Source organism: Eubalaena glacialis, chromosome 13, assembly GCF_028564815.1.
Source record: "Eubalaena glacialis isolate mEubGla1 chromosome 13, mEubGla1.1.hap2.+ XY, whole genome shotgun sequence".
NCBI classification, from domain to species: Eukaryota; Metazoa; Chordata; class Mammalia; order Artiodactyla; family Balaenidae; genus Eubalaena; species Eubalaena glacialis.
The window spans coordinates 52,897,933-52,912,706 of record NC_083728.1 but is presented as its reverse complement, the minus strand read 5'-3'; the positions used below and the strand labels follow the sequence as shown (position 1 = coordinate 52,912,706).

At 45.1% G+C, this 14,774-nt stretch overlaps 1 protein-coding gene across 1 annotated transcript in view; it reads left to right on the top strand.

Annotated features, from left to right (window-relative positions):
- CFAP61 (cilia and flagella associated protein 61) overlaps positions 1-14,774 on the top strand; it is a 255,942-nt gene that overhangs the window by 176,484 nt on the left and 64,684 nt on the right. The window contains exon 21 of the mRNA XM_061208391.1: positions 7,873-8,047. Within this exon, the coding sequence (XP_061064374.1) occupies positions 7,873-8,047 (175 nt within the window). The remainder of the gene's footprint in view (positions 1-7,872; positions 8,048-14,774) is intronic.

Here is a 14,774-nt window from a genome sequence, read left to right as displayed (position 1 = left end):
CTGCCCCTCCGAGTTCCAGCTGCTGCCTGCGACCGTGGACTTGGGAAAATGTGACAGGAAGGCCCGGCCAGCTGTCCAGAGACTCGGGCGTCTGCCCATGTGTGCCCAGCTGCCCCTGCGGCTTTAGTCTGTGGCACATTAAGCTCTTGCCCTTTTAACAATGGGAAACACGAAATGAAGTGATAAAGAGAGTTTCAATTTAATTCTTCCAGAAGGACATAAAGATTAAAGGTACATAGACTGATATAAAAAAGGCAGCTGGATTCACTAGGAGCTTCCGGCTCTTATTTCTTTCCCTATTTCCCTTCTCCTCCACTCTCACAGTTTTGCCCCAATTTTGTGATTTAAAAAAATACCAACAAGTTAAAGTGATGAAAATAAGCAAGAAGACTACCTGTTATAAAATATAATTACAAATCTTAACCTCTAATCTGACCTGTAAATGTCATGTACCAGTCTAAAATAGCGTGCAATATTTTTGATATCCAAATCCATAGCACTTATTTTTTTAAACAGAAAATCCATGCACAAGATACAGTGTGCTGCAGGGCTGCGTGTGAGGAGCCCTGGTCTCTACTTCCAAGCCCTCTTGCCAGGGTCAGCCATTCTGAGGCATTTCTGTTGTTTGTTCTTCATTGGTTACCCCCCAGAACTACAAACAATGTGTTTATAGAAGTTTTCCCCTTGATCGGTCAACTTCCGACATTACCTCTGACCTTTCCGCTTTGGACGATGACGGTTCTGAAAAGCTGTCTGCAAGACCTTATAACCAGGGTCCCCGAGCCCCCTCCCTGGCTCACGGAGCATCGAGCAGAGACGGAGAGATGCCCGCTCCCACGCCTGGGTGTGGGTCCTCTCAAAGAGAAGAGGGATAAAAATGTGTCAGCCTGAAGTCAGATGGGTTGGCGTGGGCCGTGAGAAAACCGTGGCTGGGACTCCCACGGGGTGGCGCTCGGGGAAAGCCAGCCGGGGGTGGGGGCGAGAGCGTGCAGCCGGGCGAGGGCAAGTGGGGTGTGAGCTCTGGTGAGCTTGGTGTGGGTGAGCAATGTATGTGGTCTCCAAGGAGGCGAGTTATGTCTCAGATAGGAGATAGAAGAACGTGGCATCCAGGACAGTGCAGGCCAGGCGAGAGCCTGCTGCAGAGGGTGGACAGAGCTGCATGCATCAAGGTGCCACCCCTTGTCGTTTGGCAGCGCCCAGCATGAAGAGACCTCCCTGTGTTGGGGCGGATTAAAGGGGAAAATAACAGCATGAGGCCAAAGAAAAGAGGCCGTTTTGAATCAAGACTTCAGATTCCCTGAGGCTTCTCCCATCAGAGCCAACATCTCCTCCCCTTGAATCTGGGCAGGCTTGTGACAGCCTTGGCCGGCAGAGTACGAAGGAAGTGACATGGCGTGAATTTAAGTCCAAGTCAAAGGCTAGGCAGCTTCTCTTTGTCTGTGGGAACAGTGGCTCCTGGAGCCCTGAGCTGCCACATAAGGATTCCAGCTACCCTATGACTGCCGTGCTGGAAATGCCATACATGGGTTCTCCAGTTGAGGGTTCCAGCCGAGCCCAGTCTCTCAGCCATCCCTGCCAAAGCCCCAGACATGTGAGTGAAGCCATCATGGACCCTCCAGACCAGACCATCCATACACTGAATGTCACCAAGTGCCCTCTATCGATAACATGTGGAATAAAAGGATTGCCCAGCCAAGCTCTACCCGAACTTCTGGCCACAAAATCATGAAAGGTGATAAAACAGTGTTGGTTTAAACCACTAAGTTTTGGTGTGAGTTTGTTGCACAGCAAGAAACAACTGGAACAAAAAGATAACACAGAATAAGAGAAAAGAGAACAACATCTAGAAAAATCAGAACAAGAACATACTTTTGAAAATATTCCAGAAGGCAGGAATGCAGGATCCTCTCCCTCTCTCTCTCTCTCTGTCTCTCTCTGCCCCTCTTTCTCTGTCTCTGTCTCTGTCTCTCTCCCCAGGACACTGTGTATCATCCTCATTACGGTCTCCATCACAGGAGCCAAAGACATTCGACAAGCAGAGTCTGAGCTGAGAAGGCCACAGGGTGAGATGAAAAGGAAGATGGGGAGTAAGAAAGGATTGATGTTAAATCCCCATCAAGAGACAGACCTGCTTCTGTACAAGTTGGTGATGTCAGCTGAAGACCAATCACAAAGCTCCCCTGGAGGGTGGAGGCAAAGGACAAAGGAATACATTGGGTGCCAGAGACAAGAAGATATGCTAGAGGTGGAGGCCATGCCTGGACAGTGCTTCTCCCAAAGAAGAGGCCCAAACACATGGAATAGAGACAATAAAGATATGCTAGAAGAAAACTTTCCTTACCTGAAAACATCATCCAGTTGACCACATTCTTGGCAAAATCAAAGAAGAATTTTCTCAGCTAGTTACATTCTGATGAAATTTTGGTTCTATGAGAACGATAGGCAAAACAGTGAACAAACTTCAAGAGAAAAATAGCAGATTACCAACCCCCCCTGCATAAAAAAGAACAAAAATAAGGCAAGCATCAAAAACTTACCTCTCCATCCTTCAGTGGTTTAAGAAAATGAAACTGGCTGCTCAGAATTTTGAAGAAAATGGGCAATTCAGTCATCACATGCTCGCCTAAGTGTATCCTATTGGAGGATGGCAAAAAGTGTTCTTTATGGGCCAGGCCTGAGAAAGAGGATCTTCCGTGGTCTTTAATTCGCACTCTGTATAACGGAGACAGAAAAGAACTGGACACAGTAGTATAAAAGGACACATGGCAACACCACAAACAATTTAAAAGGTAATCCAGGGGCTTCCCTGGTGGCGCAGTGGTTGAGAATCTGCCTGCCAATGCAGGGGATAAGGGCTCGAGCCCTGGTCTGGGAAGATCCCAAATGCCACGGAGCAACTAGGCCCGTGAGCCACAACTACTGAGCCTGCGCGGCTGGAGCTTGTGCTCCACAACAAGAGAGGCCGCGACAGTGAGAGGCCCGCACACCACGATGAAGAGTGGCTCCCACTCGCCGCAACTAGAGAAAGCCCTCGCACAGAAATGAAGACCCAACACAGCCAAAAATAAATAAATAAATAAATAAATAAATAAGCTTTCATTTAAAAAAAAAAGGTAATCCAAATCATTTTTATAAATCTGAGAATAAATCCAAGATGGGCAATAATGAATCTTACTCTAAAGTAATCTAATCAAAACCGAGTTCTTGAAAATAGGGAGAGAGGTGGCCAAGGAGGACTATGCAGTGTCTTAAATGGGGAAGCACAAAGGCAATGTTTCATTCTTGACTCTTAAATTTAGAGGAAATAAGGTTAAAGAATGCTTTTGAGCAGCCTAAATAAATTCACCTTCCAAAAACCGAAGAAGATAAAATGGAAGAAAACATCCTTCATGTAACCAGAAGCAAGAAAAGAAAGAAAACAGCCACGATGACTACCCTTGAAAGTATGAACCAGAATGGCATAAGGAAAAAAACCTAACAGTTGTAACAGCGAGTGTCGTGGTTTTAAATTGCCCCCATTACAAGACCAAGGATCTGTTTCTACAGGGACGTCGAAATACAAGAGGAATACAAAACCAACCACACTCAGAGTTTAAGAGTGAAAAGATAGTTCCAGGGGCACCAACAAAAGATGTCAAGCAAATTCAAACAGCTGTTACGAGCAGCAGCAATCGTCATATCCGGCGAAGCAGAATCAACTGGAGAAATAAGAGCACTGATCCTGACAAAGGGTGAAATTCGTGACAACGACGTGGAGGTCACGAGCCCGTTACGTGGCACAATGTGGTTGTGTCACAGAGTGTATCACAGGACAGAAGTGCACCTGCAGCATGACGTGCATTTCCTGGTGTCACACGTAAGGGAAGGAACCAGCTGAAGCACCTCCAGAGACAAGAGGTCACCCCGGATGTTTAGCCAGAGGGGCAAAGAGTCCGATGGCTGAGGGTGTTCGTGGAGAAATGAATTCGACTCAGACAGTGTGGCCCGGGAAGCAGATAACGACAGACGTCAGAAGCCATGGGACTACAGCGCGCATCCATCCTAAGAAACTACCTCCTAAGGGTCAGAGCCTCCGCCAAGAGGGACTGTCTGACCGGGTACAGTGGGCAGCCGGCAGGAGAGGTCAGAGCCCCCGACCTAGATGGAGCACTGGCCTTGCACCACACCAGTGCTCCCTGAGGTCACCCTTGTGGTAACACCCTGAGCTCCCTGCCACTCCCACCCCCATTTCGCAGGTGAGGGAACCAAGCTGCAGTGGGGCTGAGGTCAAAGGTCAGACAAGACAACTTGTCCAAGGTCACACAAGGGTGGCAGACTAGGGGCTAGGGTTTGAGCCCAGGTGGTCTGGCTCCAGTTCTTCGCCGCTGCCTATCTCTCTCCTCTCTCCCTCTCTCCCTTTCTCCTTCCCCTTGCCTCCTCCTTCCCTCCTGCCCTCTCCCATCCATGTGGTGCAGAGGTTACACTGGATGGCTTTAAAAGTCTTCACAACTCACAAATTCTAGAACTTACCGTTTATAGCTAGAGTCAAATAAACAGTTTTTTTTTTTTAAGTTTTTTTTTTTTTCTCTCTTTAAAAATATCTGGAGAAAAGCAACCTCAGTTCTGGTAAGGTGGCTTCCTGGTGTCCTCAAGAACCCAGGCCCTTCTGTCTTTTGTTCTTCTGCCTTTGGAATGTGGCTTCCATCCTCAGCATCTTGTGGTGACTGCTGTGGTTCCAGCCATTTCAAGTGCAAGAAGCAGGAAGGAGGAAAGACTAGAGCAAAATGACTTTTCGAGTTGCCCCTCCCCTGCCCCTGCAAGGACACCTGCTTTTCTCTCTTGACCTCTCAGGTCATGAGTTGGGAAATGTTCCAACTGGGCATATGTCCCAGGAGTCTGTTACTAAGAAAGAAAGGGAGACAGGATATTGGGTAGGCCACCAGCATCCCCTGCTGCCATGTTAACTTGCCAAGGAGAATGGGGTGGCCAAGGGGCTCTCACCAGCAGGTGATTCCCCGTCCCAAATCATCTGGAATGGTTGAGAAGTGTCTGCTTCTCTCCAATCACGAGTCAGTGCCAGTTCAGTGGTGGTAGAGAACGCTCTGCTTTGGGGAGCCAGCGCTGATGGTGCATCTTCAGTAAATGTGCCCATACCTCCTGTTGAACTCTACTCCCTCCTATCGAACTCTACTCCCTCCTATTGAACTCTACTCCCTCCTTTTGTTGATGACATAATATGATTTTTCCCCATAGATCCTTCTTGATGTATTGAGTTTTGCTAAACTCTGTGTGGACAAATTAATTAGCTTTGGGATTTAAAATTCTAGCTCCAGTTTTGCCTATTTTGTGAAATGCCACAATGCGAACATGAAAATATATTATCCCTTTAATTTCTCTAATTCTTTATAGTTAAAAATGTGCAAAAACAACTCCACCCATTTAAGTGCATGGAAGAATTATATGGATTATCAGAATGCAGTTACACTTCAGGATTGTAGCAAACTAATTCTCGTTTTTGACCTTCTTCCTTCCCCCCCTCCTCTTTTCCTTGTTTTTTCATCTGAACACCCACTATTTGGAATGATAAGTCATTGAAAGTTTTATAAATTGAATGGCTCTCAATTTGTTCTTCAGCCCTGCCTTTTTCTGCTAAGGATTTTTCCTGACTTGTTAAAGCATGATTTACTAAACTGGTATAATGTTACCCCAATTTCATTTTCTCTTATACTACAATGCTTGTTGTAGTTCTGGTAAAGTTTCAAACCTCCGAAGCACAGTATTCAGTATTGTGCACTTTAAACCATTCACCAAAGCCCTCAGTGGACTGCTTTATGATAACCATGAATATACTAATGCCAAAATTTTAGTGTGATATTGCTAAATAAATTATATTGCTCATAAGAGCTTTCCTCCACAATTTTAGTTGTAGTAAATGACCACTACTTATTGGGTTGTTCCTTTTTACTAAATATTTTACTGCAGCCTCTTCATGGAGAAAGGACATCCAGCTTTAAAAATAGATTCTCTTTTTTTGTTTTTTGTTTTAGTCCAGCCTGAAATTGAATTAAATACATCACAGCAATGTGCCAAGGCTTTACCATTTCTCTTGAGGAAGGATATACCCGAAAGTTTCCTAAATGTCATCTGGGGTTTAGTGAAGCCCCACGTGTCCGGGCACCAGCCGGCATTCACATCCCCCAGCACAGCAGGCATCGCCCGCGGTTGTCGGGGAGGAGGAGCCTCCTCAGAGCCCGTGTTAGTCTCTGCTGCCAGTGAATGTTTTGCCCTTCGTGGCTGTAGAAGGAGTCTGGCCTCACATCCTTAGGCCTCACTCCACAAATGTGCAGGACGGCTGGTGCGGGGCCTCTAACAGCAGCCGAGCTGCCTGGGAGTCTTGCCCTAGGTTCCGGCCTCGTTATCTCCCATAATCTCCACCTGCCGCCAAATGAACCTCGGAGGGGCAGCACGGGGGCCCACTGGGCACACCCGCCCCACTGTGCCATTTGACTTGGCTTCCACAATGGCGTCTTTTTGCTCGATTTTAATTGAACCAAAGTAATGAACAAATCAGGAGTCCACATAAAGAACCCAAGTATCTGGCATTTCTTGAGCGATCAGATCTGGCCACCCTGAACCCCTGCTCTACCCTGACAACGACTGGATGGCGTTGAGTCACGGCTGAACACTCTGGCCAGGGCCTGGGCGTCCAGCTTGTCACGGCATCCTGGACAACAAGGACAAGAGTTGGCCATCATCCGTTATTGAGTTTGTGCTGTTGCTTTCCCTACAGCAGAGGAAAGCGTCTGTCTTCACCCACGTCTATGTCAAAAGCGAGGGAACAGGAGCTATACTGGGAGGGCTCTGTGTTGAGAGAGAGAGAGAGAGAGAGAGAGAGAGCACTTCTTTGACAAAGTGAAAGATAATCCTATAATTTTCACAAGTAAGTAGTAGCCCACTTCCCTCATTTGGTGGGTAGACCCTCTATGTGCTTGAATTTCAATCCCTTGATATAATTGCCTCGGTGCAGATTGTTTTTACCAAAAACAGCGACATCAAATCCAGTACCACGTGCTCTTCCGTGGCCCCGCCCCCCTTGCAGGAACAAGCGGGTCCTGGGTTCCCTCCCCTTGACACTGTCCAGGTCTCTGTGAAGACCTCCGTGACTGAACGTGGCAAGAGAGGCCCTGCTGGGCTCCCAGGACCAGGGAAGAGAAGAATGTGGAGCTCTCTGGACAGCTACCCTCTCCCAGAACATGTGCCCCGGAACTCAACCCCCCAGCGCCCCAGCCGTGAGGAAGCTCAGGCCACAGGGAGAGGCCCCACGTGGTGTTCCGGCCGACAACCCCAGCTGGGATCACAGCCAGCACCAACTGCTAGACATAGAGTGATGACTTGTCATCTTTTTAAATACCCACCATGTTTTCTTGGGGAAAGAAAAAGGATTGAGAGAGTTTATCTCCAGGTGATTCCAGCCCCCGGCCATCAGGTCACCACCCCAGCCTTCAGGTCTTCCCAGCTGAGGCCTCCAACATTGCTGAACAGAGACAAACTGTCCGCCACCATTCCCTGGCTGCATGGCTGACCTACAGAATCTGTGAGCCTATGGAATGGGGGTTTTGCACTACCGAGCCTTGGAATAACTTGTTACGCAGCATCAGATGACCAGGGCAGCTCCTTCTGAGAATTAGCTCCAAGTGGTCATTTCACCTGTTTGGTTTTTTTTTTTTTTAATTAAGACCTGATTATATCTGGAGACAGAAAAAGGCACACCTGTACTGGGTGTTGTTTTGTTTATTTTAATTAATTAATCAATCAATCAATGAATTAACTCATTACTTGTGAGCACTTCACCTGTTACCACTAAAATAAGCATCTCTCTGTAACGTATCTCAGGTCCCACGCCCTACAGGGGCCGACATTAGTCAACACCCGACAAACAGAGAAGTTCTGAACAGCAGTCTGCGGCAGTACACGGGCCCAGTTCCCTGCAATCATTTCACCCTCAACGACGAAGAAGATTGCTTGAAGGCCCTGACTTGGATCAGGAACAACTCCATTGCTGCAGAAGGTGAGGATGCTGGTAACTGTGCATCTTTTCAGAACAGCATTTTATTTTTATAATGAGTCTTATTCTTCGTCTAGTTCCAGTATATAATTAGTGCCTAATTAATTCCAACCAAATCATTCATCTGCCATGCTTTGTTTTCCAGATTAATTTACAACTTGTCATTTTTGGATACCCAGCATGTTTGCTGGGGGAAAGAAAAAGGCTTGAGATAGTTTAATTATCTATAATTATTTTATTACACAAAAATGAATAGCCAAAGAGCAAAGCATGGCTAAAATCATTAACTAATTAAAGAATAATTTAATAAGCAAACATGTTTAGCAATTATATGGAAAATATGACTCCTTTTGTGAAGCTGCAAAGACCGCGGAAGAAAAAGAAAGGTCTGAGTTGGAAGGGCTCTTTTCTTTCACAACCCATTGTTCTCCCTCGTGGTTGCCTGCACAGTCCTTCCCACAAATGAACATATTCGAGTTGCCTACCACTTCCTGAAGCCAAATGAGAGAGTAAAACATTTGTACAAATTGTTTTCTCAAGCATCTTCCACTCTATTGCTTGGGTTAATGGAAATTGTTTGACTAGTAGAATAACTAGAACAGGGCCTGGCTGCCTATTTGTCTTTAATTGAAACCTGGGGAGTCAAGTTTTAGGGATGACTTACTGCAGCCCCTTCATTTTACTGAAAGCGCAGGGAGGATCAGGGACTTGGTTGGGTTATACAACTACCTGTGATGGGCTGGGCTTCTAACCCAGACCTTTGATTCAGTCCAGGGATGGAAAAATCAGTAAGTGACTGGAGTGTGGAGATCAGTATATAAAATTAAATATATTAGTTTATTGAATGTATTTGTTTAAATATAATTTCATTATGTTAGTTAATATAATTAATATATTAAAATTAAATATAGTTTCTTCTGATTTTTGGTGGAAGATTTAGGTGTTAGTTAACTTTTTGTCAAGTTTCTACATTTACTTCATTAAAAATCAAAAATAGGTATCAAAGGATATTCGATACATTGCTGAATTCAATTTGTTAGTACTTAGAGGCTATTTGCATCTAAACTCATGAGTAAGATTGGCCTGTTTTCTCTTCATTAAAAATCAAAAATAGGTATCAAAGGATATTCGATACATTGCTGAATTCAATTTGTTAGTACTTAGAGGCTATTTGCATCTAAACTCATGAGTAAGATTGGCCTGTTTTCTCTTTTATGCTTTACTTGGCAAGTTTTTGGAATCAAGGGTATGCTAGTCTCACACAGTGTTTTGGGGAAGCTTTCCATATTTTTGGTGGGTCAGAAATACTTTGTATAACCTAAAGGTTGGACAGGAATCACCCATAAAACCAACTGGGTCTGGAACCTTTGGGCAGAGGTGGGATATATAGATATATACTGGGGACCCAGAATAAAAACTTGTCAAAGTATTCAATATTTTAATTTTTGCATTAAAACTCAGTATTATTTTCAGTTTTGCATCTGTATGTGTTTAAACCTGTTTCAATATTTTAGTCATTCTTTAATCATTGCCCTATGACCTAAGTACACTTAGGGAATTCTCTGATCTGGGGGTCAGCAAACTTTTACTGTAAAGGGCCAGATAGCAAAAATTTTAGATTTTGCAGGCCATATGGTCTCTGTCCCAACCACCCAACTCTGCTGCTCTGGCAAGAAAGCAGCCACAGACAATATGTCAATGAATAAGCATGGCTGTGTTCCAATAAAACTTTATTTACAAAAATAGGGGATGAGTCATAGTTTGCAGAACCCTGCTTTTATCCATACAATTTGTGACAACTCATTACCATTTCTTCAAGTCCAGACCTCAAAATGTAACTTAAGCTTGCTGAAAGCACAAAAGCCAATGGTTCAATACAAAATATACATTATGTCTTAGGAATGTGCCCAGTCCTGTTGTAATGCAGTGTTTTAATCCAACTGTTGGCTGTTTTGAATGTTAGGATTCAGGAGCCTTTTGACCAAGAAAAGGGCCTTTGAATGTGGCAATGCAAGTTCTTACGGTTGAATGCTTATGGCAGAGAACTTAGAAATTCCAATGTAAGAAGCTCTTGGTTTTCAGATGGGGGAATAGCATCCGGCTATCGTGTTGCCTTGACTAGCGGTCGAAGATGGTGATACTCTGGTGCCCACTTAAAGGGAAATAAATGCTTTTGCAAGAGTTAAGAGTGTCTCCCATTAACCATTGCATAAAACCCCTGCGTGCCTGCTTTTGTCCACTGAACGGCCAGGTTAGGGAGTTTATAGACATTAGTTTCTTGTCCTAAAAGTAGGCTGTTTTCCCCAGGTCCAGTGCTTAATGACACTCCCAGGGCATCTCCCAGGTAGGTGGTCCGAACACTCAGATGCTGGGCCCAGGCTCTGGGAGGCATCTGAGAAACAGACCCAGCCAAGTTCATTCAACTTAGGGTAGTGACCCTTTTCAAATGACTATAAGGAAAGTTGGAAAGAAAAATGTTAACCTCCTGCCTTGAGGAAGCTCTTTCTCTTTGTAGTTTTTCCATAATTAGAGTCATATTCAGACTTGAATTTAATTAGTGCCATTCCAGATATCTTCCTCACATGGGCTCCTATCAGGATTAAATGAGATAAATAAGATATTACATGTCCAGCTCAGGGCAGCGTCTTTTACACAGTAGGAGTTCAATCATATGGGCTGTTGTTAGCCTTGTTACTAGTACTACCGCTACATGTGATAGGGTTGTTTCTCCAGGGTGTAGGTCTCAGCCCCTGCCATCCTGGTGATGGTGCAGCCTAGCACAGTCTCTACACAAAAGATGGGGAGCCGTGTACACCAGGTACCAGTCTGATTGTATAGAGGCATCGTGACCTTCATGAGAGCCCTGGAGGCTGTGAAGTTTAATCCTCCTCCTAAGAAAGGAGGATTTGAGCTCAGCCTTAAAGAAGGGCAGGATAGGGGCTTGTCTGGTGGCGCAGTGGTTAAGAATCCGCCTGCCAATGCAGGGGACACGGGTTCGAGCCCTGGTCCGGGAAGATCCCACATGCCGGGAAGATCCCACATGCCGGGAAGATCCCACATGCCGCGGAGCAACCAAGCCCGTGCGCCACAACTACTGAGCCTGCGCTCTAGAGCCCGCGAGCCAGAACTACTGAGCCCGTGTGCCACAACTACTGAAGCCCGCGTGCCTAGAGCTCGTGCTCCGCAACAAGAGAAGCCACTGCAATGAGAAGCCCACGCACCGCAATGAAGAATAGCCCCCGCTTGACGCAACTAGAGAAAGCCTGCGCACAGCAACGAAGACCCAACGCAACCAAAAATAAAAAAATTTTAAAAATAAAAAATTTTTAAAAGACGGACATTGCTGAAAAAAAAAAAAAAAAAAAAGAAGGGCAGGATAAGCAAAGGAAGAGAGAGGTTGGGGGAGTTTGATTTGTATCCAAAGACCATGACCCAACAACTCAGGCCGGGCAGACTCCGTGAAGGGCAGCAGTGGGAGGGGAAGGTGGAGGGGCCAGGGGAGTCCAGGTTTAACTGGTCACTTTTTAGAGGCTGGGGAACCAGGGGTGATGCTGTGTACAAAACAGCACTGCAGGAAGGCGAACTCCCATCTCTGGCACCCACGGCGGCAGAGAGAAAGCCCTGGGGGAAGGATGGGTCAGGGCTGGAGTGGGGCAGCCGTTCAGGCAGGGGCGGGCTGGAAGCAGCCATCTCTGATCCATTTGAGGTCCTGCTGGCACAGCCACATCTAGCTTATTTCCAAGTCAGTTATGGGCTGATGGTATTTGAAGCTGGAAACTGGAAGTTGGCACTTCATGAAAATGAGGAGCAGGGCTTTGTTCCCACATCCATTACCGTCACTCCGCCTGTCAGCCCTTGGTTTCTAATAACACCAGAAAGAATGTGGACATTTTTCATGATAGTTAGCTTTTGCTCCCTCAGTGCTAATTTTCCTTTTTCTCAATAGTTCAGGCTGGGGTTGGAGGGAGGGAGCTGAGGATAGGGCCCTTCTCCCAAGAGCCTGAGAAAAAAACTCCTGTGTCTCACAGGCTGTGATTGGGTCGAATGTCCATCCAGGAATCACACCCCGAATCCTGGGAAACTCCAGGCCTAACTTTGAAGCACACAGACTCGAGAGGAGGGGCTTGTTTGCTGAGGACGGTGGAGGGATTGTTCTAGAAGAACAGAAGGATGCTACGTAGCAGAAACAATGGATTTTTTTTTTTTTTAAATAGGAGGAGGTTAGCTTTCCTCTGAATTTCTTCCCCTTGAAAATGCACAGATATCTCCCCCAAAGCATCACCACTCTCCCCCACCCCTGTCTCTGTTTTATCATGTCTTCCTCTGCTTCCAAAGGAGAAACAGTTGTTCTGTGATGGAATTAGTCCAGTCTGAAGGAAATTGTTTATTGGTCTCTGGAGTTGGATGAGTTTATAGATGTAAATTATCCTAAACTATTAGAACTGCTCCAGTATCCTGGAGAATAGCTGACATCACTGGCTTTCAACTGCAAAAAAAACCTGGAGGGTTTAGCGGGGGGGGGTTCAGATAGAACCCAGCAACCTAATACATTATAACAGTTTATGGCATTAATTGAAACTAATTGAAATTCATCTGCTATTACCTCTGTACTTTCCATGAAAATGAAAAGTAGGATGAAAGTAAAGTACAAAAAAATACACCGCCTTGATGGCCCGAAATGGATCAATTATTTTTATCTTTAGCTAAATACAGTTTACTGCCTTATTAAAAGCATGTTTGTAAGAAAAGTATAACATTAAAATTCCAGTGCATGAATCACCGAACAAAGCCTTTGTTATGCTATATCTAATATATTCTTCCCTTTTTATTTGACAGAGCAAAATGAGATGTGTCATAGAAATCTTATGCTTTGACTTATAAAAAGTAAAACGAGTATTTTCTGGTCTATTCATGAACATAATATGTTTTTTAAGTGTTTGTTTATTTCACAATTTATTAATATTCTAGGGTATCTATTTAAAATTCTTTCATTATCTGGTTATTCCCTAAAGTTAATAATACAGATACAATGCCGATCAGAGCGGTTTTTAAGGAACATGTTATATATCCATGTGCAAGTATAGTGCAGTGGTGTGAGCACTGGTTCTGAAATCAGACGTGGCAGGTCTGAGTTCTGCTGAACTATCTACTGCTGTGTGACCTGGAGCTTGTTACTTAACCTCTCTGTCCTCAGTTTTCTGGAGAGCATAATAAAACTTTTCTCATGGGCCTGTTCTGATCTTACATAATCTGTTTCTTTTGAAGTGGAAAGGAACCATAGTTCTTCATTAAAATACAATGGAATATGTAAATATACATACAATAATAAAATAATTTAAAATACATAAATTATAAAATGTAGTATATAATTCTTATTTTCTCTGGTCTTAAAAATGCAATAACTATGAAGAAAAATTCATATTAATATCTGTGTGCATAAATCTTGAATTTATTTCTGTTCCTCTTGAGATGTGAGTTCCTGGCCAGAATGCCAGATCAGAAAATCCTTCCCTTTTCTCCTTTCCAAGTGATGGTTTTCTTCCTGGAGAATCCTTCATCTTTACATCTTGTGTGGGCTTGCCTTATTTTGGTGGTCACACAATCAGAGTTGCTGGTGTATTCATTTACACCTTCAACAAGAGTGTATCAGAAAGCAAAAGCATCACCTTCACGTTCATGCCAACATTTCAGACGGCTGGTCTTAGTGCTTTTTCAGCCTGAGGTGGAGAAGTGACAGCTCACCCAGGTGGTGATAGGAATCATCACGCCCCCTCTTCCTCCCCAGCTGGGCCCCTCTTTCCTTTGGAAGCTCCCTTGCACATTCTGTCCCAAAGGTCGTTGCAGGCGAGCGTGAGAGAGAGACTGGGTGCCCCTTCCCGCCAACTTTAACTCCAGGGGCTTTCACAAGGTCGTCTTTTCACCACCGTGCCCTCCTTGTACTCTGCCTCCCAATTCTGCTCTGTACTCTCAGTAATGCATAATTTATCCCCTAGAAGGAGCAACAAAGATCGGCCTCCCATGAAAACTGGTATAGTTCTATTCCATTGCCCCCTATTGAAAATTCACCCAGACTGTTCGAATCATGAGTTATCATTTGCCAGTTCAAAGTAGGGCCGCCCACCACTTCCCCTCTGTCACCCATCAGGTCAAGTGCAAAGACTGGTTGTTTCTTATCTGTTAAGTAAACTGAGCTGCTGCGAAGAAGACAGTGACCAGATCTCTTAGCATAAAACTGATATGCAGGGGGAAATCCTCAGCTTTTCCACTCTGTTTCTTCCACATATGCATAGAAACTTCCAAAGAATATATGCGAAATCCCAACTAGATAAAGGAAGCCCCTGCAATGTGTCACCTCCTTCAAAATATTTGCAAAGACTCCGTGAGTTACAGAGCACCTAAGTGGTGGAAATGCATGAGCTGAATGAATCTTTAATGAACTGGGGTTGTCTGACCTCTTAAGCCCGCTGTAGATGACAGATGCCGTGGGTTCCACATACCCTGGGGCTGCCCCCCCTCCTCCACCAGCCGTCAGGATGTTCTGCGCCAGCAGGACCCCAGCCACCCGCCTGGTCCACTCGGACTGGGACACACTGTCAGACCCAGCGTCGCCCTTACAAAGCCCTTTGCAGTGTTGTTATTCACGGCCCAGTTCCCCCACCCCTCCCCCACCTCACAACCACTTTTTCTCACCTGCTTTTAAACTCTTGCTTGCTTCTAACTCAGCCAGCGA